Source organism: Petromyzon marinus, chromosome 6 (genome assembly GCF_048934315.1).
Source record: "Petromyzon marinus isolate PM22_M1 ecotype Great Lakes invasive population chromosome 6, UKy_Petmar_22M1.pri1.0, whole genome shotgun sequence".
Taxonomy (NCBI): Eukaryota; Metazoa; Chordata; class Hyperoartia; order Petromyzontiformes; family Petromyzontidae; genus Petromyzon; species Petromyzon marinus.
Window position 1 is genome coordinate 5606239 of NC_133672.1, and position 27802 is coordinate 5634040.

At 47.4% G+C, this 27802-nt stretch overlaps 2 protein-coding genes across 4 annotated transcripts; one reads left to right on the forward strand and one right to left on the reverse strand.

Moving 5' to 3' along the window:
* On the forward strand, positions 1 to 9672 carry LOC116939777 (heat shock protein HSP 90-alpha). 2 transcript variants are annotated; one of them, XM_032948573.2, is made up of 11 exons: positions 1 to 314; positions 2758 to 2910; positions 3473 to 3839; positions 4269 to 4402; positions 4559 to 4879; positions 5179 to 5344; positions 5492 to 5682; positions 6041 to 6188; positions 7482 to 7750; positions 8339 to 8672; positions 9284 to 9672. In XM_032948573.2, exons 1-11 carry the CDS (start codon positions 240 to 242, stop codon positions 9388 to 9390), a joined length of 2265 nt encoding a protein of 754 aa, XP_032804464.1. In that variant the 5' UTR covers positions 1 to 239; the 3' UTR covers positions 9391 to 9672. The 2 variants fall into 2 exon arrangements, with proteins under 2 accessions (XP_032804464.1, XP_032804465.1); XM_032948574.2 differs by having other exon boundaries at positions 286 to 588.
* Positions 9420 to 26827, reverse strand: LOC116939792 (putative tubulin polyglutamylase ttll-15). Of its 2 annotated transcripts, none has more exons than XM_032948610.2 (15): positions 25929 to 26827; positions 23784 to 23942; positions 23489 to 23608; positions 22541 to 22616; positions 21919 to 21988; positions 21324 to 21407; positions 19444 to 19528; positions 18614 to 18692; positions 17521 to 17629; positions 16948 to 17014; positions 16778 to 16840; positions 16381 to 16445; positions 15916 to 16000; positions 14624 to 14737; positions 9420 to 11109 (listed from the first exon to the last, which is right to left on the reverse strand). In XM_032948610.2, exons 1-15 carry the CDS (start codon positions 26172 to 26174, stop codon positions 10999 to 11001), a joined length of 1533 nt encoding a protein of 510 aa, XP_032804501.2. In that variant the 5' UTR covers positions 26175 to 26827; the 3' UTR covers positions 9420 to 10998. The 2 variants fall into 2 exon arrangements, with proteins under 2 accessions (XP_032804501.2, XP_032804500.2); XM_032948609.2 differs by having other exon boundaries at positions 23784 to 23945.
* Between the last annotated feature and the right edge of the window lie 975 nt (positions 26828 to 27802).

Here is a 27802-nt window from a genome sequence, read left to right on the forward strand (position 1 = left end):
CGACTCTCCTCCCGAGGTTTCCCCTCCGCCGACGAGAAATAATCCCCGGCTTCCTAAGCGTTCCACGCGGGGGGGGGAGGGCAAAAATCTCCGATTTTCGGAAACTGAAGACGCCGACGGTACCGGCCCCTGAGCGCGAATCAAACGGTCGCGCGGGTTTGGCGACGAGCGCGCGTTTCCGGCGGTCCTGCGGGATCTTTGGCGGAGGGATACGCGGCGGCGGCGGCGGCACGCGGCCCATGAGAAGCGAGCGCGCGGCTCCGTCTCTTCCTCTGCGCCTTTCCCGCCCGCGGTGCTCGCAACGCCTCGTCAAGGTTAGGAGGCCCACCCCGACGCTCGCCTTCGCCGTATTCCCATCGCGCGCCACGCTCGCTTTTGTTTTTACCGAGGACTCGACTCGTTCATTTTTTTGTTTAAATCTTCATTCGTAAAGTAATCGCGGGTTGACGTCGAATTGTTGATTTTTTTTATTTAAAAAAAGGTTGTTTTTTTTCGTCTTTGAGAAATCTGCCTTAGCCGTTGACACGCTGCCGCGTGTTAAGCGGCCTTGACGGCACGCGCGGTCTGCGGCTTGAAAATTTAACCGAGGTAGAAACATCGTTTAACGATTGTGGCTTTTAGTTAACGCCGCGTAGATGATGTGTTCGTGAGCGTGCTTTTGTGTGTTCGGCGACGCTTGTGGTTTTAATGCGGGAGTTGTTTTAGTTGGTGTGCGCTCGCGTGCGGGCACGTGGGGGCTCTGGTTAAATCCGTGCTTCCGCCTGTGCCACGGGATAAGCTTTTGCTTTCTCCTCCCCACGTTAATCGACTTAAGATAAAGGAGTAAAAACTCGGAATTGCAAACATCGATTGTGTGTTGTGACAATTGACGGCCCTTGCCGTTTGGCTTTGACGGCGAATTCGCAAATTGGACAACCCTGCGTCAAAATGTAATAATCAATGTGGACGTCTAAATAACTCGATCTTCTCTGCATACAATGTGTAATTTTTTTAAATTATCTGTCGAGTTGAGTCGGTGGTGGTGACTTCGACACCAACCTGAACCGCAGCCATCTCGGTCCCACGCGAGTAAAAACGTGCGCGTGACACCGTGGTTTTTTTTAAATTAACGTTTAATGAAGAAAAAAGGGATGGATATTGTTTTAAAGCTCAGGTTAAGGGCCTTAAACCCGGTTGACGTACTTTTTTGCCCAACCAAAAAATAAATTACATTTCAGAAATAATACTCTGTACGTTTTTAAAGGGCCGGACAATCCGAGGAAGAGTTGCCCCGTAAGATTGGCTTCGACGCGAAGCGGGTCGCTGTGCTAATGATTATTGTTAAACGCAAGTCTTACTGGGGTTTTTTCTCTTATAAAATGTGTATTATTTTCTTGCGAAAGTGTCACGCCCGTCAACGTTGAGAGGGGGGGGAGGAGAGGCCTCTGTGAACAAAGGAGAGGGAAAACGTGGTTTGGTTACAAGGGGCGGCTGCTGCTGCAATGCGCCATTCAGCCCGCGCCGCTTCTGCATTGGTGGATGCAGCAGCAGCAGCGACTACCGCTTATGTGATGGCCAAGCGGAGCCTTAAATCCGCAGCAAAGTGGCGTATTAATGAATTAATGCCCATCATTTAACCACGTGTGGTGTTTGCGACAATATGGTTTGGTCACACGCAACGTTTGCTGTGTGAAGTTCCATTCGTGTGTGAAGTCTTTTCAATGGATATGCAGTGTGTTCGGTAAAAAATATATAATACACCGTGTACATTTTTAATAAATGACGGGATTTCCTAACCGGATTATTTCGTAACTGCATTATTAAAGGGGCGTTAGGACCGCACCGGGGCGGGGTAAGCCATGAAATGTGGCATCCGCGTCTTGTCAGACGCATGATAACACGTTCGTCAGGAGCGATAATGGATTACTCGTGAAATGGGCTGGGTCTTTGAACGGCTGTTTGTGTGTTGCCTGATAGGAATGAATAATCAGCTAAATGGAGGGGGGGGCAGTAGTGCCGTGTGGTTGAAAGAGGAAGTGCGGCGCATGCTTAATGATGAGCGGCGCGATTCGTCACTTTGCCTCTTAGCCGAATCAACAGACTACGTCACACAACAACGCCCCCGTGTGTGCTACTGCAGATTTTCCCCTCCTATACATTACAGGCTAATGCGAGGTTTCGCAGGACGTTGTTTTTGTGGTGCGTATTTCAGACGTTGAGCCAAATCGTATGGAGGGTGAGTTGGCTGTAGAAGGTTTATGGATGCTATTTATGCAATGATGTTACATGTTAACAACTGCCTGCATGAGTAGAGGAACGGTGTTGGTGGTATATGGCAGGTAACTCATTTTTTTACTTTTAATTATTGTCCAGGGAAGTCTACAAATACTTTGAGCAGAGCCTGCATTCGGATTTTTTTTTCCATTGAGAGGGCCAGCGTAACCGAAGAAAAACCCACCATGCATACAAGTGCTGGTCTGCACAGGATTCAATTGATGTACTGGACATCTCATGGTTACAATGCAGCTTGGTAATTTTTAGGATTTTGCAATTCTGCTTGGTCCACCATCTTTTCCAACGTGCACTGTATTACAGGCCTGCACCATAATGCCCGGATAATGATCGGTTGAATTATTTTTCTCTTGGTTTGTGTTATTGTGGGTTGTATTGTTGGAACCTGCTGGGTCAGGACACTTAACATTTTTGATGTCACGTAATTAGAATCCCCTCCGGCACATGTCCTAATAACATCGTGTCTTTTTCCTTCCCATACAACAGATGCCTGGAGAAACAACTGGTCCGACCATGGATGAAGAGACTGAGACCTTCGCCTTCCAGGCGGAGATCGCCCAGTTGATGTCCCTCATCATTAACACCTTCTACTCCAACAAGGAAATCTTTCTTAGGGAGCTCATCTCCAACAGCTCTGATGTGAGTTCTACAAACACATTTTCTATGTTAGCTGAGAAAGCTAGAGAGATAGTACAGAGGTACACTTAAACCTCTTGGCTAGTTTTTATAGCATGAAAATGGTAATATATAGGCCTATGCAAGTACACTACTGGAGGGAAGAATGCTATTGGGTCATGAGTTCTGATGTCATAGACCAGTTACATTAGTAGAATTTTACCTGCAGATGATGAGATGACATTTGTTTAGTAATGTTCACGTTACGTTACCATTTTTAATAAAAAGACATTAAACTGTTTTGGTGCTACAACAGGAGGCTAATTGTGCCCCACATTGTGGAAAGCTCTTTTTCCCTTAACCATCAAGCAACCCAACAGAATTTAACAATGTTTGCCCAGCTGGTATTTTGGAAAATGGTCCATTAATGCCTTTTGAATTGTGTACCTACATTTTTTTGGTAAATCACACTTCCCTTTCAAATTATAACATGGTCATTTTGTATTTTAAGCTATTAATATGCATGTACAGGCTTTTGGATTGTTTTTGTTCCAATCCTGTGCACTCTGGTTTTTTTACATGCTAGGCTCTGGATAAGATCCGCTATGAGAGTCTGACAGACCCCAGCAAAATGGACTCTGGCAAGGAGCTCAAGATCGACGTGATCCCCAACAGAAATGAGCGTACCCTCACCATCAGCGACACGGGCATCGGCATGACCAAGGCTGATCTCATCAACAACTTGGGCACCATCGCCAAGTCGGGCACCAAGGCCTTCATGGAGGCGCTGCAAGCGGGGGCCGACATCTCCATGATTGGCCAGTTCGGCGTGGGCTTCTACTCTGCCTACCTGATCGCCGAACGGGTGTCTGTCGTCACCAAACACAACGATGACGAACAGTACTTGTGGGAGTCATCCGCGGGGGGTTCCTTCACGGTGCGCCTTGACAATGGTGAGTTGTGTGTCTTTGTTTTTTCTAGTTTCATTGAATGTAAATTGAATTACATTTTTTTGTACCGTAGCCATCCCATTGCCCCGACCATATAAAAATGTGCGCCCCTTTAATTTAACGAGATGTGACCAAGCTTACCGTGTGTTTTTAAAACTGCCCGTGTTCAGGAAAGGTGGCATGGTTTGGTTACTCGCAATACTTTAACGTACGCTCATTCTTGTAAACGTCTGCTTTATGCAAATTCGATGCACATTCTACCTTGAAGACAATTGTATGAGACAAAATGACATTCTCTAATTGAGTCATGGACGATTATACATTTTAGTTACTTGAAGAATAGTGAATTGTTACACGCCTGGCAGTGAGTGTTCCACTTGCTGGTGCAAGAATACACATGTTAATGTATTAATTGCATTACGTTGTGAACAGGTGAAAGCATTGGCAGGGGCACTAAGATCGTGCTGCACCTGAAGGAGGACCAATCTGAGTACCTGGAGGAGAAGCGCATCAAAGACATCGTGAAGAAGCACTCTCAGTTCATCGGGTATCCCATCACCCTCTTTGTAAGTGCACACTGCTGGCAGCATGGTTTTACATTTCCTGTAGCTGAACGCTTTTATTTATAGCCACGTGATCAAAGGCAAATCGTTTACTGAATCTGTATAGTTTCCCTTGCATTTTGCACCTTCACTAATGGATGTGGTCGTACCATTGTCCAGGTCGAGAAGGAACGCGACAAGGAGGTGAGTGACGATGAGGCCGAGGAGGAGAAGGAGGAAAAGAAAGAGGAAGAAAAGGAGGCCGAGACAGATGACGACAAGCCCAAGATTGAGGATGTTGGCTCGGACGACGAGGCCGACAAGGAGGGTGACAAGGACAAGAAGAAGAAAAAGAAGATCAAGGAGAAGTACGTCGACAAGGAGGAGCTCAACAAGACCAAGCCTCTGTGGACACGCAATCCAGACGACATCTCGCAGGAGGAGTATGGAGAGTTCTACAAGAGTCTCACCAACGATTGGGAGGATCACTTGGCTGTCAAGGTATTGATTGCAATCTGATGCTGTCACTGCTAAAAAAAGAATAAGCTTAGAGTTATTTCAAGAGATGTGAAAATGCAATTTGCATTGCTTGTAAGATTTGTGCTATGCAGGTCTTGTACCACAAAACTAAAATGTTCCTTTCCTGGTCAATTGGGTATGGGCCAGGTTTTTACAATCATTTGTGAACCATTGCAGCAGTATAAACACGGCCTCTTGTAATCTAGATATATTGTTTAGGTTGTGCATCCTAGTAAAAGTTGACGGGTTGTTTATGGCATCTGTGAATTTTCTGTCTGCAGCACTTCTCCGTGGAGGGCCAGCTAGAGTTCCGGGCCCTGCTGTTCGTGCCACGCCGTGCGCCCTTCGACCTCTTTGAGAACAAGAAGAAAAAGAACAACATCAAGCTGTACGTGCGCCGTGTGTTCATCATGGACAACTGCGAAGACCTCATCCCTGAGTACCTCAGTGAGTACAACGACATTGCCAACTGTTGTGTTAAAATCAAGTTTTGGGCAGGCGACTGCTTCGAAAAAGTTGCAAAAAACACGGGGTTTGTATATGCCGTGTGATGGAATTGGATAAGCAAATACATCTTTTGGTTGTTTTCTCTAGACTTCATCAAAGGTGTGGTGGACTCGGAAGACCTCCCCCTGAACATCTCGCGAGAGATGCTCCAGCAGAGCAAGATCCTCAAGGTCATCCGCAAGAACATCGTGAAGAAGTGCATGGAGCTGTTTACAGGCCTTGCTGAAGACAAAGAAAACTACAAGAAGTTCTACGAGCAGTTTTCCAAGAACATGAAGGTGGGTGATGACAATCCTCAATGAGGAATGTAAGAATGAGCTGTCACGTTTTATCTCTTGAATCGATTCTTGGTTTTGTGTGTCATAGTCTGCCTGGTTCTGTTGGTCAAAAGGCATATTTTGCATGTGAATTACAATAAATAATAAATATACATATATTAAATGTGTATCTTGTGCTTAAGAATAGATTTGAATCGTTCAATGGTTTTATAACTTGCATGATTTTAAGTACATAGATTAATCATCACATGCATGACACCAATATCTCATTTACATTCAACTCGGCAATCAACACTACTGGTGTACTGTATCCATTGAATCCTGTGTTAATGGAAATGAATGGTTATTTTTGTTTCAGCTGGGAATCCACGAGGACTCTCAGAATCGCAAGCGTCTTTCCGAAATGCTGCGGTACCACACGTCGGTGACGGGCGAGGATGTGTGCTCCCTCAAGGAGTACGTGTCACGCATGAAGGAGAACCAGAAGCACATCTACTACATCACTGGTATGTGTGCTTGACAAAATTTATCTTCAGAGCGTCTGTTGCCAAAAGTAAACTTTATTGTGAAAAGTGTGGTTTTTCTTTCTATGGTTTAAGGAAGATGGCACTAAAAAATTTTTTATCCTGTGTATGTGCTTTTACCTAGGCTGTGTTCTGAGCTTTGTGAGTGAGAAATTACTTAAATTTAAGGTCTGCCTTATGGCTCTGACATGACTGCACATCAAAGTTCACCCCCTCGTGTGATGAATTAACACGTAGGCTTCGTGACCAATAGCCATAATACAGCCATCTAACTAAAAAAAAACTGTTATGGAATGTGGATTGAAGACTTTCCACTGGTGTATGCAGGGTTTACAATTGGACTTGTATAGCGTCTAAATGCACCTCCATACCAAGCCACTACAGAGCCGTGAACATATTTTATTGTCATGCACAGATAATAAAAGGTCATGAACTGGGGCAGCACAGCTGGCTTGGAAGGTAGTGTGGGGGGGAATCTTCCACCAAGTGAAAGTTGAAGCTTTGACAAATCCTTCGTGGCGACAGTGAAGGGGTGTATATATATAGGTGGAGCTGAAGGGAGAGAGGTGGGCAGGGGAGAGTCAAGGACCATTTACAGTGATTAGTGTTTTTTAAATTCAAGATTGCATTGGCAGCCTTCTAGGAAGTGTGGAGTATTGGGTTGAAGTGGCCTTGTTAAGCAGGTGAGAAAGATGGTTGTATTTTGTAGTGCCTTGAGTTTGGGAGGGATTTGTATAGGCTGTTAAGTTCACATATGAACAATAGATTAGTGCACTGCACTATGTAGCTGGTGACCCGAGTTTGATTTCTAGCCATCACCAACTTTAGTGGTGTGGAGTTTAAACCAGTCCTGGAAACAACCCCTTCACATCACTGATCAGCGTGGTAAAACAACTTGCATGATCAACACAACATGCGGAGGGCCTGCATTCAGAAGTGGATTTACAAAGGGCTGCAAGTTTTTTATTTACTAGGTACATATGGGGGAGCAGTGGTTGACTTACTGTGCTATGAACACGGCAATCTGAACTCGATTCCCGGCGACGGTTGACATCACTGGTGACTGATATCTGAACCAGTCTTTGACCACCCCCTTTCAACCCGCACTGACCAGCGTGGTGAAGTAAAATTAAACAACTTCCATAACCAACAAGGCATGTGGAGACCTAAATTCGACAATTTGATTGACCAAAAGGGCTTTTGGAAAAAATGTATGTGTAAAGCAACAACTTTTTGTGTTGTGTATTTAATGTTTTTGTTCCTGCATTTTTACAGGCGAGTCCAAAGAACAGGTGTCGAACTCTGCATTTGTGGAGCGCGTGCGCAAGCGGGGCCTGGAGGTGGTGTACATGACGGAGCCCATCGACGAGTACTGCGTGCAGCAGCTCAAGGAGTTTGACGGCAAAACGCTCGTCTCGGTCACCAAGGAGGGGCTGGAACTGCCTGAGGATGAGGACGAGAAGAAGAAGCAGGAAGAGGCTAAAGCGAAGTACGAAAACCTCTGCAAGGTGGTCAAGGAGATCCTGGACAAGAAGGTGGAGAAGGTGAGGTCTATCGAACTGGTTTAATCATGCCCAACACAGGGGTTGCTTGGCCTAGGGCAGGGTTTCTCCAAGTCCAGTCTCTGCGACCCACAACTGTCCCTCTTCCAAGCTTACAATTTTGCTTACATTTCAAAAACTAATTAGGTGGTTACAAAGTAGCCTATGCTTGATTGTGATTGCAAAATCCATTGGTAATTTAGAGAGTTCTGACTAATTTGAGTTAGCCTCTTTGTCATGTGGGGCATGTGCACACATGTATAAAATATCTTTATACATTTGTGGATTATATTTTTTACGAATCCCTGTGCTAGGGAAATGCTAATACAGTATACATTTTTAGGCATTTATGTATCAATCGAAATGGAGTTTGAATTTAAGAATGAACTTGAGTTGACAATGGAGACATGGCATAGTGAAATGTTGACTATCTGAATTTCAGATTTGAGTTAGCCTGTTAAAGTCTTGTACCTAGGCTTCAGCACTAAAATGAATATTTTTTTAACTGCTTTAAGATGTTGCTTTTGTAACTGCAAAGAGGTGGGTTCCACTTGCTGTCTCGACAATGTTTCGCCGTTTATTGTTTTTTAGGTGACCGTTTCCAACCGGCTGGTGGCCTCTCCATGCTGCATCGTGACCAGCACTTACGGCTGGACGGCCAACATGGAGCGAATCATGAAGGCACAGGCTCTTCGTGACTCGTCCACCATGGGCTACATGGCCGCCAAGAAGCACTTGGAGATCAACCCAGAACACCCCATCGTGGAGACGCTGCGCCAGAAGGCGGAGGCAGACAAGAACGACAAGTCTGTCAAGGACCTCATCATTCTGCTCTTCGAGACGGCCCTGCTGTCTTCGGGCTTCTCGCTCGATGACCCCCAGACGCACTCCAACCGCATCTACCGCATGATCAAGCTGGGGCTCGGTAGGTTTTCGTCTTAAAGTTGTACGTGTCACTGCCCCCCCCCCCCCGTTCACAAGATGTCAGTTGACCTCTGCAGTGGCTATAATGATTTTGTGACGCAGGTTTGTGGATCCAATTGAAAATGTTTAATACTGGGAAATATAGTAGCAGCAGGTGGTCATTTCAGCCTATTGCAGCAAATAGAATGTAATGTCTATTGGGCAGTTGAAAGCACATCAACCTAATATGATACGATGCATGCATCGATTCATATTTGGCCTTTATGCAGAGGTCGACCGATGGTTAAATATCACATTAAACTTTAAGGAAAGTGTACCGTTTGAAATGAGTAACTTTTTAAAAATCTTACCGTTACCATTTTTAAAGCCGCCAAAGTAGTGTCTCCATACTGCTTGCTAATTTACACTTTCGAATAAAGCCAATTCGGCAATTTTTTGGCATTGGCCCTTTTAAAATTATTTAGTTAAGCAGTTTTAATGATAAACAGGATCTGTGTTTTGTGCTTGTACACCATTCTATTATCATTTGTTGCTGTGCAACCCCCATTGCTGGTTAAGGGTCGCAAACATGCACTAACACCCTCCATGCTCTGTCGTTTTTCACTTGTGTAGGTATTGATGATGACGAACCCATACCAGATGAGAGCACGCCAACTGTCACTGAGGAGATGCCACCACTGGAAGGAGAGGATGCTTCCCGGATGGAAGAGGTTGATTAAAAACGCCTGACCAATTTTTTGGGGAGCAATAGTATACACCTTGCTTTGTTGCAGGGCTCAAATAAATGTGCACATTTTAGCGATCGTGCATCCAGAGTTCCCATACTTTGTGTTTAAGTTGTGTGTTCTTTGCACTGTGAAAGTTAAAATACAGGCTTCTGTCCGATTTGTTGCTTGTGCGCACGTTTCGGTTCAAACCCTCTTTGTTGGCAGTACATAAAATGATCTTGGTTTTTTGGTAACTTGAATAAAGCATTGCAGCCTTCTGGGAGGCCCCCCTGATTATGCTGTTTGAGTCGTCTTTGTGCGTTCTGATAAGTTGTAAGGGAAAACTACGCTACAAAATTGTGGATTTTAAGCTTTCGTGACTGCAAGGATCCATACTCTTTGGTTCTATTCGGTAAAGTCACGTAGGTTATTTTTTACCTACGTGACTTTACCGAATAGAACCAAAGAGTAAACAAAATTGTGGTTTGAGATTTCACATTTTAAACTCGTTTAAGTGTGGAACAATTGATCTCGCCCCCTCACAATTGGATGACATTTAAACTGGTTATTTGATTTAAGAAGTCTTTTGCCATTCTGAAAGGTGTGCCTCTTGTAGCTATATAAAATAACATCATTTGCAGATATTGTCAATTCACTTGCGCATTAATGCCTGGGGTTGTTTGGCCATGCATATAACCACGGTGGTCGGTGAAAGGTTGGATTGGAAATTTGCCCAGACATCACTGCCCACCAATGTTATCCGTGACTCGTAATTTAACTTTCATTGTTGGGTTTATAACTGCACCACTTATTCCCCCCCCCACCTTTGCAAAGTACCACCACACATCTATGCCTGCACACACCTCAATGCATGCATAATTTTAAAGCATGGATAGCCCTACCTTATCGCATATCCAAACAGCATTAAATGAGGTTGTACAGCCTTTGTTTTTCCAAGCTAAAGCTTTCAACTTTGAAAAAATGTATTACAAAGTGCAGATCTGGTCAATGTTGGCATCGCTTTCCTATCAGATGGGAGCACCCAGTCCCTACCTCTGATAAGTTTGGTCCAGCGCTCACCGATTCCCTTTATTTGCTCTGACGGTTGCTGATTTGCCATTGCAACTTCCACCTCTACCAGATGGATGTTTGTTTTGTATGGTGCTGATGCTGCAGGTCAAAACAACTGCATGCACTGGGGAATTACGGTACTTCATCTTGTCCCAAGTTCAAGCTTGCTCAATTCATACGATTGCACCTTCATTATGGTTGTTGCTGGCTGCTTTGTCTTTTAGGGTCTACTCGTTTAAAATATCCAGATGTAACCCTTTTCAATGCATAATTTGTATTGTACTGATTATAAACCGTCTGCAATGCTATGGACATGCACGTGTTGACTTTAGGTATGCACGCATCTTCAAAAAAATCCTATACTTATACTCAATTAAAATGTGCAAATTCATCAGTTTTACAAAATGGAGTGTAGCAGTTCAAAGTATTAAATGCATTTTGGCATGTTTAAATGAATGCTTACATGAGGTCAAAATATATACTGTGAAAGCAGATTTTGACACCGTTTATTTCGCTGTGTGCTGGGTTGTGCGAGTGGTTGCACAAACATCAGAAGCACCAAGTAATGTCTTGCAAGCACTTCCCTTTGAACCACCAGGCCATGAGTTGGTTGTGTTCAGATAGTCTTGCCTCTTGTCGAGGGTCCCATCCACTCTGGCCCTGTGGGAATGTTGTGTACCACAGAACATTACAAATTACATCCAATGTTCTCTTATGCTGTCCTAAAGATAGGAAAAGTCCCTTGTTCGGGATGTTAAATAGACCCATTGTGTTTGATGCGGCTTTGCTTCTAACTGTATTGCCACCTTGCATGAGAAGGTTTTTTTTGGTGAACTTGTTACTCTACAAAGTACTTCAGCTTCTTGGTTCTTTCGGTAAAGTCACGTAGAATGGAAATAAAATAATAAAAAATAAAACAAATAATAAAATTTGTTTTATTTTTATTATTTTATTTGCATTCTAAAAATAAAACAGTACATTTTTTTTATTTTATTTCCATTCTACGTGACTTTACCGAAATAACCAAGAAGATGAATCCCTGCAGTCACGAAAGCTTTAAATCGAAATCTACAAAGTACCTTTTGAAGATTGTGTGTTGGTCAAGAATACAATTTTGATATGGGGGGGGGGGGGGGTAGTAAAGGATAGTCATCAATTAGATTGCATCAAATCTCAAGCGAAGCAGGGTTGAGATATAATGGTGCCTCGTCTGATTCTGGTTTTGAACCTGCACTGACCAACGTGGTCAAACAACTTGCAGTCGGGAAATCTAACCCCATCCAGCAGTCTGTTGTTGACAAAAAAGGGCTGCACATTTGTAGTTGAGTAAAGTAACTGCCCTGAATAGGTTTTGGCACCGCGATGGTGAGATTTTAGCGAACTTGCCTGGTATGCAGGAGGTTGTGGGTTCGATCGCAACCCTGACCCCTGTATATTTGGAGTTTGCATGCTCTCCCCGTGGTGGGTACTCCGGTTTTTCCCTCCATATTTAAAAACCAGCGTCTAGTTTTACTGCTATCACTTTCCACACAATAAGACGCTTCGTTGAGCTTTCACTTGTGGCCAGGTCGTTTAAGGAAAAACTGCTATATAGCTCAGTGGGCCTTACCTGGTAAAATAAATAGTTGAGAAAAAACATGCAACTATATATTGTCTAGTCTAGGGGTTCAGGTTGTGTAACTTGGCCACTTCGGGAGAATCCCGAATTGCATTTTTGGTGAATTCAGTAAGTGAGCTGGAACAAAACATCAATGTTTTGTAGGCTGCTGATTAAAATTAAGCCGTTAATTGTCCTTATTTACAGATGTACCATTTTTTTCAGAATAATGTACCAATTTTGTATGTAGCCCATGGCTTAACACCAGGGAAATTGATGGGATGGGCAGTGGTGCACTGAGGTCATTATGTTCGGTCAAAATAATTCGACCCCCTTGACTGATTTTACTGTTTAAGTGGTGTTGCAACCCTATTTCATGTCAAGTTTTAGTACAGGGTGTTTCAAAAGATGGACCCAATTTCAGAGATATAGCGATTTCAAATCGGGTCGATCTTTTTGAAAGACCCTGTATTATGCAGTCATTAAGCCACGGTGGTTGTATTTTGACATCTTATACACCCATTTACCACCTGATAAGCATGGCATGCTACATTTGGCAGGAGAGGCTCGTGGCCATCTGGCTCAATTACTGCACCATCTGGAGTCCCTGATCAGTACGCCTGTGACCGTGGATGTTGTGAAAGCCACGTGACTGACCAGCGTCTGTCACGGTATAGTTTTCCACTCGGGCAGTTTCACAAGCTACTCAGCCTGACAGAATATATTACAAAATAATCTCAACACATGGGATGTCGTTTTGAAGGTAATCGCAGTTTTTTAAATGGTCTTATAGTTAAAGAAAACAACTTTGGGTAAAGTTATTGGCTTGGCAGAGACATAACTGAATGCACAATGACCACTAGCCTAGTGTCGATGAAAAAGTTTGTCAGAATACATTCAACACCCCGGTCATTTTATGAGCAAGGTTGACAGTTTTTTTTATCTGGTTGGCTTACTAAGTCCACAATACAGGTTTTTTTTGGGTAAGGTTTGTCACGTAAACAGAACATGCCAACTCATTACTAGTACAGCACACCGGTGTGTTGGAGAGCCAAGCCACAACATTTACAATCTGAGTACGACGTTTCGCCAGTAATTACAACTAGCTTCATCAGGCGATAGCCAGATGTGGAGAAGTCCACCTGTTTCGTTCCTTAAACAGAGGCGTAGATTGGCATGCTCTGTTTACATGACAAACCTTATTCACTAGCCTTTTGCCCGTCCAACGACGGGTGTATTGGAGTAAATCTGAAACTTTCAAGTGAAAAGCAGACCGCGACGTGATATTCATTGCGTCCATTCGTGTGCAGTTTGTAAGGGCGCGGTGACACAGACTTATTTAATTTTAAGGTTGTAATCCCTTGTTCATCATGACGTCCTCTTTACTTCTATGTCTCAACAGCGTTAAGGAGATCACGTGACGTGAGGGTTCTGCTTTTGCAGTGAGGGTTGTGAGTTGACGCCGAGGAGGGGGGAGGAGGCGCCTCGGCCCCCCATGTGGAGCGACGTCACCCGCTAATTATGAATGGGGGGGGGGTGTCCATTTGGAGGACGTCACCTAATAATAATTATTCATTAGGGGGGCTGTTCGATGTGGAGTGACGTCACCTGCTCATGATTATTAATGAGGGGGGAGGGTGCTCCATGTGGAGTGACGTCACCTGCTCATGATTATTAATGAGGGGGGCTGGTCGCCGTGGAGTGACGTCACGAGCGTTCAACACAGACATTCTTGGCTCATTAGTCGGTAATCATAATGGGGGGGGTCCATTTGGAGGACGTCACCTGTTCATGAATATTAATGAGGGGGGCTGGTCGATGTGGAGACACGTCACGAGCGTTAAGGACAGACATTCCTGGGTGATAGTAGGTATTGGCTGTGGCGGGTCTCACGACACATTTACATATTTACGCGATCTAACCCAAAAACAAAACTGTATTATGGATGAAATTGGTCGCGAAAGCCACTTCATAATGATAACACTAACGAATAACCATATCTTGAGAGTGTCTAAGGGATTGTCCATAAATGACCTCACGCACCTAGGGGGGGTGGGGGGTCAGACATTTGTGACGATGTGTGACGAGGGGGGGAGGGGTTGAGAAATGTGACGTCACATCAAAATGCGCAACTTTAAATACATATAGACAACACGTTCTACTTAATTAAATAGACTTTTTAATAAATGTTTTCTCCTACAACATCAGAGTGCAGCGCCACGTTAAATACGCACTACAATGACAATAGTTTAAAGCGATTTGAAGCATATTCTTGTTTTATATATATTTTATTGTTTCCCTTCAACGTGACTTTACCGAAAGAACCAAGAATATGAATTATTGCAGTCACGAAAGCTTTAAATCAAGATTTGAAGCATGTTATTTTTTTTTTTGGGGGGGGGGGAGGGGCAGGGGCAGAGCTTTGTGACGTCATATTTGAAGGGGGGGGGGGGGGTCTGACTTTTTGTGACGTCGTGCAAAATCGCGTGACGTCATTTATGAACGGCCCCTAAAAATGTGCATCTGAATTGATGTCGCTGCTCTCGAGGATGAACTGACGCCCGTGTGCATTGTCACCGTGGGAGGAGGTGGGAAGACCCTGCGAGTGTGCCACCTCCGCGTGTGCTCCAGGTGAGCCTCCTTGAGAGCGGAGCGCCAGGCCGCGCTTAGACAAGGCTCACACAGCTGGCACTGCGACCACAGTATGCAGAGGGGGGGACGCGGGAGGAAAAGTAATTAGATAACCTCGTCGGTTTTTTTGTTGTTGTTGTTGCTGTCGCGGTTGCGCCGTACGGTATAGTTATAGCTCTGATGCGCCTTTTGTGTCGTGCCACGCATGTTCATTAGAATAATGTCTTGACGTTGCGCTCAAGAAGATTCCAGCACGTGGTGCAAAACGCCCGACATCGTATTGAACGACACGCGGTACAACCCAAAGGGAAAACATCAGAGCTATACTTCCACGAGATGTTGCGCTTTACAGATCCAGGTTGAACATTTGTGCTTGGCGAGTGTACAATGTGTCCGCAGAATTGAGGGGTGGGTTCCCCTGATATACACGTTTATTTACAAACCCCTGTTATTTTTTGTGACACTTTGTTCTCGTCTATAGCTAGTGTCACATTGCTCTTGTAAGAAAAAAAAAGCACCTTTGAAACATCCGCAAATCACAAGCCTTATCTGGAATTCAGTAGTTACTGTTCATAGAGTACTCATCTGGGACTGCCCGGCATGTCGGCACGTGACAATTATGTGCAACTTTAGAGACACAGCCAACAACTCGGGAGTTATTTTGCATGCTGTCCAATTTTGAGATGCAGGAAGTTAAGTTTTCGATTTATCAAAATAGTTCCATCATATGGAGGACACTGCCACTCCTGGTGACCACGTGGTTGGGATGAATAGCCTCGAAGAGGTATTCTACTGGCTCAATTCATGAGCAATTTAAATTGAGTTTATTAAAAAAAACACTTGGAAATTGCAATATAATTACAATTTAATACGTGTTTTGTTGTTACCAATGACGATTTAGACGCTCCTTTTTGAAAAAAATCAGCTACGTTTTACTGTTATTAACCTGGAATGTCTGCTTTACAAACAATCATTTTGTGGCATATCCAGGTAATGGTGTAGCACTACGATTTGATTTAATAAAACATATAGAGAGAGTGGGTTTAAACTTTTGAAGCCAAAATATTGGTTCGTATCAGTTGATTTTAAATCTATATTTACAAATGCCCCATTATTCCTGGTCGCTGTGTGCTTGGCTTTCACAAGCGGGGGTCGTGCAAAGTACTTGACAGTGTTGGACAAAAGCACAATGAGAGTTGGGCGTAAGGACAAGTGACTTGGCCATGACGCGTACGCACTTTGTGTTTGCAGGAGTCCCGGCAGTCGTGCAGACAGAGCTCGGGGTGCGTCTGTATGTCACGATCGCTCACCTGCATGGCCACACTGCAAATTGGAGAGGGCCTAGTTCGTTAATGACGATTCAACTCGTTAAATCACGGTTCTTCAATCGTATATTTTCAGCAGGCCACACGTGACGTCAAATGTCACGTGTTTATTTAACTAGTTGGAATTTTTAAGATATTTACAAAAATATATATTTCCTCGACTCAATATTTGAATAAATTGTGAACCTAAGTTTAGATCAATTTGGAGATAAGTTGTCACCTCTGCCAATACCCAAAGAAGTTGGATTTGTAATTTTTATTCTGATGAAAAACAGTAGACATTTGCGGTTTAACATCCATCCCTTGGCAGTGGCACCAGAATGTTGTTGCTTTAACTAAAGATGCACTGCAGGTGTACCACAGGTGTGCTGAACTTACCTGTGTGTGTCACCTTGGATGAAGCTGGTGGCTACCCCCACCAGCTGTAGTGTGCTGAACAGAACCTGTGTGTGATCCATGGAGGCATAGGCTGATGCTTATAAACTTCACATTCTTAAAAAAATGATATCTTATCAGAGACGAAGTATCCATCTGCATTAACCCACGGCATTCAACATACATAAATTATAAATAATCGTTTCGCGCACGCGTGATTTAACTTATATCGCTAGCATAATAAAAATTGTAAATAATTACTTAAATCAATGCATCATTACGCGGCTAATGATGAAACTTCAAAGCCCTGTCCGGGTAAACTCCTCACTTGAGGTGTGACTATTAAATGTAGTGGCGGGCGGCTAAGGAGGCAGGTGATGCAGTTCTCTTCCTCACCCACCTGTTCGTAGAGGAGTCTGTTCGGTGGGAAGTGTCGAGAGGAGAGGTTAGGAGACATGTTGACCTGCACACACGTGACACGTGCACTCTCGTCAGTTCAGGGTTCTTGGAAATGTGTGCGAGTGCCCTCGCGGACGTTAAGCCGCGTGTGCGTACGCACGAGGCCCTCACCTCCATCAGATGAATGTTCAAGTCCTCGTCGAGCAGGAAGTCAAACCGGACCAACTCAAAGAACTTCCTGTAGCAGGGAGAGAGAGAGGCAGGGCCATGTGGGCTCAACTTCCAATCATACGCATAGTCATAGCCAGCAATCATTTGATGCGCTTTGGGCGTCGGTGAGTGTGGTGCTGGGAAGTCATTGATGGCGGAGCATGTGATGAGCGTTTAGAGAGAGAAAGCTAACAAGGGAGGGTCAAAAAAGGAATTTGCTACCCCCCCCCCGCCAATGTTTTGTGAGTCATATACCATTTTGGAGATTTTTCCATAAAAAATATGACTTTGTATTACAGTATACGTCCTCGAAAATGTTTAGCTGGGTGTGTCACTTGGAGAGAGTTAGACACTTTGTAGAGAGTGATCAGTGGCAGTGTTACAAGTGATGGAACGATTGACTTGTGGTTGAAAGAGTGACATGTGGGATAAAAAAGAACGATGAATGGTAGAGAGAGTGTCCAGTGATAGTTTGAGTGATATAGAGAGAGAGAAGGGCAGCATAAAGTGACGAGTCATACAGAGAGGTCTTACCAGTGTGAGGCCTGTCCCTGCAGCGATGCATTGAGCTGAGGCTCCTTGACCAATAGGAGGTCAGCAATCGCCTTCTTGATGTCATCCCACAACCGTTCTGGGGCCATGCCTGCAGCAGGGAGAGCAGTGGGGAAGAGTCTAAGGCAGCTTTGTGCAATTCTCAAATCTTTAACACTTCGTGCAAATGTTATTCTCTCCCAATTGTGAGATCATCGGCGTCATTTCGTGCAAATAAATCCATTATCATTTAGAACTTTGCAGCGAGCAGCGCATCACACTGCATCAGAGAATGACCCCTGAATATTACGTCACGGAACTGTTGCTGCACTCGCTGCAATGGGCACCTTTATCCACACTTCGATGGTAGATCTTTTAATCTCCTACAAGAGCGGTAAAAAAAACCTGTGAAACGCCTTAAGGTAATGTGCGTGTTTGTGTGTGCACGGTTCTCTCTCGTGTGCATATTGTGTATTATGTGTGTGCTCGTACTTAGCGCGTGTGTGCATCCATGTCTGTGTCGTTCAGTGTCTGTGTCGCGCGCGCTGGGGGGTGGGGCGGAGGGGTGATGGGTGTGATCCCCTCCCTCCTGCACAATGAGACCCAGAAAATTGGTATTTTATTGACATTTACCAAATTAAACATGATTTTTTTAAAATGTAAGAGCTCTGGCGTCACCAGCTCTGGCGTCACTGTGTGTCTGCGGTTGTGTGTAAGTGTCACGATCTTTGTCAATGTGGACTGTGTCTGTCCTGCGGTAGTGGTAGCGGTTAGCGCGCTGCGCTGCGCACCGAACCCGGCCACCCGAGTTCGATTCCCGCTCACGGCCAACACAAGTGACGAATTATCTGAATCGATCCCGGGCCTCCCCTAGGTCGACTCAGCCTCAAATGAGTACCTGGTGCGTTGTGTAAATCGTTGCTACTGGGGAGACAAAGGCCTGCCGGCCGTACTGCTGGCCACCCACCCCCATCGTGCGGCATGGCGGCCTTCAAAGGTGCTCGCTAACAGCACTTGCCCCAACAGCCTGTTAAGGCTACACGGGAGATCTTTGTCTCTGTCGTGCACTCTTCGATGTGACCCAGTGCGGCCCCACCTCGCGAGCGCAGGTGAGCGGCCAGCGTCTGCTTGTGGCTGTACTTGTGGTCCACATACGCGCGCCTCAGGGATGGCATCTTCTCCCCAAATCCCCGGAACAACAACGACGAGAACATACACAGTGACAAACTAACTATATGGTGCACGTGTGGTGGTGATGATGGTGGTGGTGTTGATGTACAAGCTGTTTTTTTTTGTCATTGGCTTAATCCCGCTTAGCTTACAAAATCTGATGAGATGGGTCCGCGTAGCCATCCTGCTTGGATGGGTGACCACATGACATTCTGAGCGGCACGGGGCAGTGCAGAAAAAAAGCGATTGTTGTACTGTATTCTACTCAGTTTAACACGTAGGCTTTCGCGACGAATATCATCCATGATACAGGTTTTTTTTGGGTTAAATATACGGGGCATCTAACGCGATATAACCCCCAAAAAACTCTATGTATACTCTTTGGTTCTTTCGGTAAAGTCACGTAGGTAGAAAAAATAATAGATCCACGACGATTCGATCGCCAAAACGTCGTGATCTATTATTATTATTATCTCTACCTACGTGACTTTACCGAAAGAACCAAAGAGTATGGCTTCCTGCAGTCACGAAAGCTTCAAGTCACTACTCTACGTGTGTGCATCTGCGTCTCTGCTGCACGCCTTCACCAACAGACAGTGACCAGAATGGTGACGTCTGGTCAAATAACCCCCAACAACGCGCATGGCGTGGAAATAACTTTGTCCAGCAGTGGATTGATCAGTGCATGCCGACGAATGATGATGACGACGAATTTTAGTGAGGGGTGCCGGTGGGCCAGAATAAGAAGCATCTCACCTCCCACGTTGGGGTGTAGTCGTCACCCACCACATACGAGAGCACGTCCCTGGGGTCAAAGGGTAGGTAATTCTTGCTGCAGAACCTAAATGTGAAAATAAGAAGTATGGGAACGTATATATGTGATGGAAATCTACGTTTCACCATGGTCGGCTACATTTAGAAATCGTCACCGCCGCCTGGATCCTGCTTGCTGTTTGCCAAACGAAGCCGGTGAATGCTGATCCTGGTTGCAGTTTGGCACAAATGCATAGAAAATGATGCAGGCTTTGCTCAATAACAGCCAAATGTTCATGACATTCACAGGAATGAAAATCTGAAATGTTGCATCGGTTCAATGAATGGCAGGTAACTGGGGAGAATGAGATGCTAGTTGTAATGCCTTGTACAGGCAGTGGCGGCTTGTTGTTAGGGAGCGGTGGGGCTGGACTCCACACGTGAAAAAAGAAAATCCCCTTACTAACACTTAGCTGTGTTCGGGTTTCTATACTATTGGTACAAACACTCACCTACCTTACTCTTTGGTCCTTTCGGTAAAGTCACGTAGGTATAAAATAAAATAATTCACGACGTTCCGGGCGCAACACAAGCGTCCGTCATGTCTCCCCACTGGCACCTGATGATGGACGCTTGTGTTGTGCCCGAAACGTCGTGATTTATTTTATGTTATACCTACGTGACTTTACCGAAAGAACCCAAGAGTATGGATTCCTGCAGTCACGAAAACTTCAAATCAAGATTACTCACCGACCTGCTTCGTACACCCCTCCCCCCAGTCCCCTCCCCCCGCCCCCACCACCTTCCCCCGCCCCTTCCCCCACCACCTTCACCTGCCACCTTCCCCCCGCCCTACCCCCCACCACCTTCCTCCCGCCTTACCTCCCGCCACCTTCACCCGCCCCCACCACCTTCCCCCGCCCTACCCCCCACCACCTTCCCCCCGCCCTACCCCCCACCACCTTCCCCCGCCCTACCCCCCACCACCTTCCCCCGCCCTACCCCCCACCACCTTCCCCCCGCCCTACCCCCCACCACCTTCACTCACCACCTTCCCCCCGCCCTACCCCCCAACCACCTTCCCACACCCCCCACGAGCTTCCGTGTTCCACCAATGTATTTACCCCCTGGCCACCGCCGCCTACAGGCACCGAATGTGAATTTAGCAGGTGGGCCGCCTACCGCATGTCCCATTTCTGCACGATCCACCAACCCCGCTGTAGTGTAGCGGTGAGCGCGTTGCACTACAAACCTGGCGACGCGAGCTCGATTCCCGCTCATGGCCGACATCGGTGACGATTATTTGAACCGGTCCTGGGCCTCCCCTAGGTCGACTCAGCCTCAAATGAGTACCTGGTGCGATGTGTGAACATCGTCACTCGGGAGACAAAGGCGGCCGGGCGTGGTTGCTGGGCCACCCACGCTCTCGTGTGCCGTGCCGGCCTTTATCGGTGCTCCCTAACAGCACTTGCCCCAAAAGTCTGTTCAAGTCAAATAGGGGAACTTTGTCTTTGTAGCAACAAATGATCAACTTAGGTTTGTGCAACACCCATAAACGTAACAAATGTCTCAAGAGCGCAGCATAACACGTGCGGAACGGGAGGGAACGTGAGGGATTTATAAAGAGGGCACGGGTTTGAAGAGGAAGGTTCCTGATGAGAGATTTGAATGCAAAGAGAAGTGTGGGCCAGGCGGATTTGTCCGGGGAGGGAGTTCCAGAGGCTGGGTGCACAGTTGCTAAATACATACATAAATAGGCCACAGTCCGTGAAGCTGAGGTAGTGGGCTGGGGCATGGTGGGTGGAGAAGGCTGTTTTCGAGACAAGCATGGGCAAGGCCGGGGATGGATTTGAACGCGAGTTGATATTCAGCGTGCGCCGAACCTCAGCAGCACCTCCTCGTCGTACGCGTACACCCGCAGCGGCTGCACGGACGTCACCACCACGTAAATTCCCACGTCGAACTTCCTGCACTCAGCACGCAGATCGCAATCACAGCGTCGCCGATCAACGGGAGGTCGCTCCTTTCTCCCGCCACTGCAGCGGCCGTTGCCTGGAACATCTTCCTCCCCGTGGCCATGCGCACTGCCAACTGCACCCCGTGGTCAACTTCAAGGCCCCTGTCACCTCCGATGAGCACGGTTGGCTACGTACGGTGCGAAAGATATCCAACGTGCACACGTACATAAAACAAAATCGCCCTGAATGCGGTACAGCAGTAGGTTCGTGAAAATATCTGTGCGAAACTTTGAGTGTTGCCCCCTCATATGTTTGGATTCCTTCTGGGTGCTCCCCGCTGCGCCACTATGCTGCCTTCTAGCCTCCCAATGCTCTGCTCATTGTTGTGAGCGTCTCTTTGTCGCTTCCCATTGTGAGTCAGTGCCCAGCGGCCCACTTGCGTTTTTCCCCAAGTCCCCCTCCACAAGTGTTTGAACACACGTGCGTGTGTGTGTGCACACAGACACATGCACGGGCTGACCTCCCGTCAATGAGCAGCGGCCGCTGAACGAACTCTTGCACGAAGACGTCTGCTCCCAGATGCTCCACGTCTACGGGGAACGCGAGAGAGGTGACAGTGAAAGCAAGTGGAAAGAGCATCTGCCACGAGACCAGTTCCATCTTCCACGGCAGGGCCGTTGGTACTATCAACAAAGCATGTTTTTTTAGCAAGCCTGGCTGATCATAGTCTACAAAAACTATTTTAAAAAAATGTTATTTTACCAGGCAAAGTCCACTGAGCCATATAACTCTTTTTCAGAAGTTATCTTGGCCACAAATGATAACTCAACGATGTGGCTAATCATGCGGACATTTATAGCAGCCAAATAGTCTAAACGCACGTTTCCAAATGTGGAGGTAAACACCGGAAGACCCGGAGAAAGATCCACGCGACCACGGGGAGAACATGCAAATTCCAAATATACAGGTGCCGGGTTTGGGATCGAACCAACGACCTCCTGTATACCAGGCAAGGTAATTAACAACTTGCAACCATGGCGCCAAAGTCGGCTTAATGCTGACCATTTTGGCTGTTGCTAACCATTAATATCGGCCTTTCGTGATCTCACTTTGCCGCCATGAACACCGACAGCTGATCTCACCATGCGGGGACACGATCTGTATTCCGCGGTGGCTCCTGGACTTTTGAAGCCACAGCTTCTCGGGTTGCTCCTTCGCCTGAGGAAATTACAAAAAAATGCCCAATATCGGCTTCAACAGGCTGTTCGGGCAAGTGCTATACGTGCGTGTCTGACAGGTGGTGCTGGTACATCTGACGCACACACATACCAAAACAAATCAAAGACCTCTTTCCCTAAAATCTTTACCAGACTGTTGGGGCAAACGCTGTTAGCAAGCACCTAATAAAGTGGTATTGCTGTGGCCAGCACCACACGTGGCCGCCTTTGTCAATCTAGTGCTGAAGTTTACACACTGAATCAACCTAGAGGAGGCCCACGACTGCTTCAGATATCACTCGCCACTGACCTTAGCCATGGGTGGTAACTGATGCATACCACAAACTTCATTTAAAATAGAACAAAGTTCTATTTTATATTTAATGATGCTTGTTTTTTGTAATTGTTAAATGTTTATGTATCGTGTGATGTTCCCCTGTAATGATTAGCATTTAGGCCCCGTATGCTCTTGTGTTCGACTTCATTTCAGAATATGTGCGGAGCGGTGGCTGTGGTGGTTAGTGCACTTCGCTATGAATCTGGCGATCTGACTCTAACTTTTCAGAGACGACTAACGTCAGTGGCGAGTGATATCTGAACCGGTCCTGGATGCCCCCTTCGCCCACTCAACACTGACCAAAGTGATGAAGTATGGTCAAACAGTCCCCATCACTGACACGGCATGGAGAGCACCTTCATTCAGCAGTGGATTGACACTTGTATGTAAATTATCACCTTTATTATTATTATCACATGGTCTATACCGTATTTGCATTAGTGTTTGAGGTCTCCTTTGAAAGTGAAGTGAAAAGTCAAAGGGACCTTGGCTGGCGTGGAAACTTGAAGGCTTTCGAGTACATTTTCACCACGTACCTGAGCCACCAGCAGGCGTGTGTCCTCTGGAAGGTGGAAGGCGCGGGGAATGAAGGTGAGGTTAGTGGAGGCGACATGGAGTTTACTCGTGAGGAACCCTGAGCCGGGGAAGTGATTAATCTGACAGCACGAGGACACAAAACATCGTCATCAGTGACATCATCATCATCAGTAGCATCGTTATCGTCAGTATCATCATCGTCAACATGATCGATAAAACGACCGATCATTGTCAACATTGTTTATTACAAGAACGACGACGATGATGTCGATTATGAAGATGCGCATGCCGCACCCAGCGCGGGAGGATGGAGGGGGGCCCCCAAGGAAGGAGCCTGCTGAAGGGGGGGTAGCCGTGCGCCCAGAGGAGCGACCAGCGGGACTGGGGCCCCCCACGAGTGAATCCGAGACGTGCGAGGACGCGGCGCGCCTCCTCCAGGTCTCCATCGCCGCCCTGCTGCAGCGCACCGACACACACAGAGCCACTGGTCACACCGACTACACACAGAGCCACTGGTCACACCGACTACACACCGACTACACACCGACACACACAGAGCCACTTGTCACACCGACACACACAGAGGCACTTGTCACACCGACACACACAGAGGCACTTGTCACACCGACTACACACCGACACACACAGCCCGACTGGTCACACCGACGACACACCGACACACACAGAGCGACTTGTCACACCGACTACACACCGACACACACAGCGCGACTGGTCACACCGTCTACACACCGACACACACAGCCCGACTGGTCACACCGTCTACACACCGACACACACAGCCCGACTGGTCACACCGACTACACACCGACACACACAGCCCGACTGGTCACACTGACAACACACCGACACACACAGCCCGACTGGTCACACCGACGACACACCGACACACACAGAGCGACTTGTCACACCGACTACACACCGACACACACAGAGCCACTTGTCACACCGACACACACAGAGGCACTTGTCACACCGACTACACACCGACTGCACACCGACACACACAGAGCCACTTGTCACACCGTCTACACACCGACACACACAGAGCCACTTGTCACACTGACAACACACCGACACACACAGCCCGACTGGTCACACCGACTACACACCGACACACACAGCCCGACTGGTCACACCGACTACACACCGACATACACAGCCCGACTGGTCACACTGACAACACACCGACACACACAGCCCGACTGGTCACACCGACTACACACCGACACACACAGAGCGACTTGTCACACTGACAACACACCGACACACACAGAGCCACTTGTCACACCGACACACACAGAGGCACTTGTCACACCGACTACACACCGACTGCACACCGACACACACAGAGCCACTTGTCACACCGTCTACACACCGACACACACAGAGCCACTTGTCACACTGACAACACACCGACACACACAGCCCGACTGGTCACACCGACTACACACCGACACACACAGCCCGACTGGTCACACCGTCTACACACCGACACACACAGAGCCACTTGTCACACCGACTACACACCGACACACACAGCCCGACTGGTCACACCGACTACACACCGACATACACAGCCCGACTGGTCACACCGACTACACACCGACACACACAGCCCGACTGGTCACACTGACAACACACCGACACACACAGCCCGACTGGTCACACCGACTACACACCGACACACACAGTCCGACTGGTCACACCGACTACATACCGACACACACAGCCCGACTGGTCACACCGACTACACACCGACACACACAGCCCGACTGGTCACACCGACTACACACCGACACACACAGCCCGACTGGTCACACTGACAACACATCGACACACACAGCCCGACTGGTCACACTGACAACACATCGACACACACAGCCCGACTGGTCACACCGACTACACACCGACACACACAGCCCGACTGGTCACACCGACTACACATCGACACACACAGCCCGACTGGTCACACTGACAACACATCGACACACACAGCCCGACTGGTCACACTGACAACACATCGACACACACAGCCCGACTGGTCACACCGACTACACACCGACACCCACAGTCCGACCAGTCAAATGATGATTCCCTTACTCCGGGCAGTGCATGCAATCCATTGTTGTACCCAGCGTCTATGGTCCCAGGGATTTCTTCCCCAACCTCACCAATCCACACTGACCAGCGGGGTGAGGTATAGACAAATGTGGAGCAGTGTGTGGGCTTTTACAAAAGGGCTCTACGTTTATCCTGTAGGCTGATGCGGGGAATAAAGCGCCTTACAAACGTGGTGGTGGCGATGATGATGATCCACTTGCTCATGACGATAACAAAGATGATGATCCTCAAACTCTTTGATGCTCCAATGATCCCCCGCAGTGCCATTGCCAAGAGGTTGTAGACCAGTGTACTCACGTGTGGCGGAAGCAGGCAATAAACCCTGGGCTCCGGCTCGCGTGGCCGTGCCCGTGTCTCCGCGCCGCTCTCAGGACCCATCAGCTCCGGTTCCGAATCCAAGACCTGGTTCCTCCACCTCTCGCGCATCTCCTGAACGAGGCCCGCGCTCATTACGAGTCCCATGGTTGTGCCCAGCAAGACAGCCCAGCAGCGGGTGCCGCCGCTGGGACAGGAGCCCCGAACCCTGCTCCGACCCCTGGCCATCCCGGCCCCTGTGTCACCATAAGAGCCCCCCCCCCCGCCCCGTGCGCTACAATGCAAGGGGTCAATTTACAAGGTCCACGTGTCAATATAATGGTCCCAAGTGTCACCGCGAGGTGTCACCAAATGGTCGTCGTGTCACCTGAAGGGTCCGCAAGGGTCCTTGTGTCCCTACAAAGACCCCCGGTGTCAAGACGCATCCCGTGTGTTACCGCAAGGGCCGTTGCGTGCCTCTACACTTCTCGGGGCCGTGTTGGCCGCGGCAATCCTCGTAGCGGAAATCACCCACCCCAGGTCCCCCTTATTCATCCGTGGCGCTGCGTCAACTGCAGGAGTTGAGAGTTCAGAGGCGCAATGACCACCAACAACAACAACACAAAGACGACGATGGTGATGATGAGCAGGACGACGAGGAGACTGATGGAAGCCGTGGCGGGAGCAGGAGCCGTGGACGGAGCTGCATGGATGGAGCTTGCGGGAGCTGGAAGAGCGCAGAGGAAGAGCGGAACGGAGTTTGGAGGAAGCTGGGATGGGGAAGATTTGAGACGAGTGCAGCAGAGAGCCGGCTTTGTTGTAGACGCGAATTCTGTCCGCTAGATGCCGCTCCGATCGGTGCAGCTCCAGACCCAGCTGCTCCTGCTCGGTGGTGGTGGTGGGAGGAGGAGGAGATCAGAGGGGGGTACGGAGGAGGTGAAAGGAATGCGAAGGGGAACGGAATCCCGGCCTATGCGATAAGCCACGTTGGAATACACTTATAGAGCCATGACGTCAATCCACTGCTGGATCAGGGCCCCCTGGTCCACACCGTGGGACTTGATGAGATAATTTGACCGAACTTCGGTACGCTGGTCAATGCGGTGTTGTCGAAGGCCGCGGCTGCATTGGATTGCAGTGCAGCAGTGGATTTTGTTGCACTGACCAATGCTGACAACATCGAGCAGCGGCAGAAGCCTATAGCAGATGCTCTTTTATGTGACCTGGTCAGATCTCGAAATCTAAGCGGACTAGAAGGCTATTGTCCGTAGATTTTCTCTTTATTTGTCTGACCTGTTGTTAGTTACCCTTGGGACGATCCTAAAAATCTGATTGTCTATGAATAGTTCACAGTTTTCACACACAATGTGGATCAAAAGCCGCCGAGTTTCGTTTCTTGGAATCTAAATTCTGTCCTGTTTGTCCTCATTTAAACTGGCTATTCAACATCACAGCAGCTTAAGTGTGAAACTGTGAATGCGATTTGACAACATAATTGGTATTTTTAAAAACGAATCTTTATTATGGAATACTTTGATGTTGTCTACCGGCTGAATCGCCTCTTGAAAATGAATTTCTTAGCTCAATGGGCTTCATTCGGGAAATACATTTCTGATTCTGCTGCATAAAAAAAAATGTGAATCAATTATTCAGGAACGCATGACGGAGTGTCAATGCTTTGTGTGAGCAGTGTCCTGTCACATTACGGGGATGTATTGGCCAATTGAAGTTGTTCGTGAGTTTGGCTTCACATGGTGTGTGTGGTGGTGGTGGGGGGGGAGGATCTACGAGTTACGCCTCCGCCTTTAACGCCGTTTCGCACATACGTCGTCACTTTATTAATACCACGACCGGATTTGCGTCGCCTCAACCCCGTG

What these genes read in the sequence shown, in the direction of transcription:
- LOC116939777 (XM_032948573.2), top strand. Translation starts at nt 240, where the DNA reads ATGAGAAGCGAGCGCGCGGCTCCGTCTCTTCCTCTGCGCCTTTCCCGC. An exon ending in GGTATCCCATCACCCTCTTT is followed by an intron (nt 4,403 to 4,558) that starts GTAAGTGCACAC and finishes ACCATTGTCCAG; the next exon opens with GTCGAGAAGGAACGCGACAA. An exon ending in AGGATCACTTGGCTGTCAAG is followed by an intron (nt 4,880 to 5,178) that starts GTATTGATTGCA and finishes TTCTGTCTGCAG; the next exon opens with CACTTCTCCGTGGAGGGCCA.
- LOC116939792 (XM_032948609.2), bottom strand. Translation starts at nt 26,174, where the DNA reads ATGGCCAGGGGTCGGAGCAGGGTTCGGGGCTCCTGTCCCAGCGGCGGC. An exon ending in ATTGCCTGCTTCCGCCACAC is followed by an intron (nt 23,946 to 25,928) that starts GTGAGTACACTG and finishes GGTGCGCTGCAG; the next exon opens with CAGGGCGGCGATGGAGACCT. An exon ending in ACAGACTCCTCTACGAACAG is followed by an intron (nt 16,446 to 16,777) that starts GTGGGTGAGGAA and finishes GATCACACACAG; the next exon opens with GTTCTGTTCAGCACACTACA.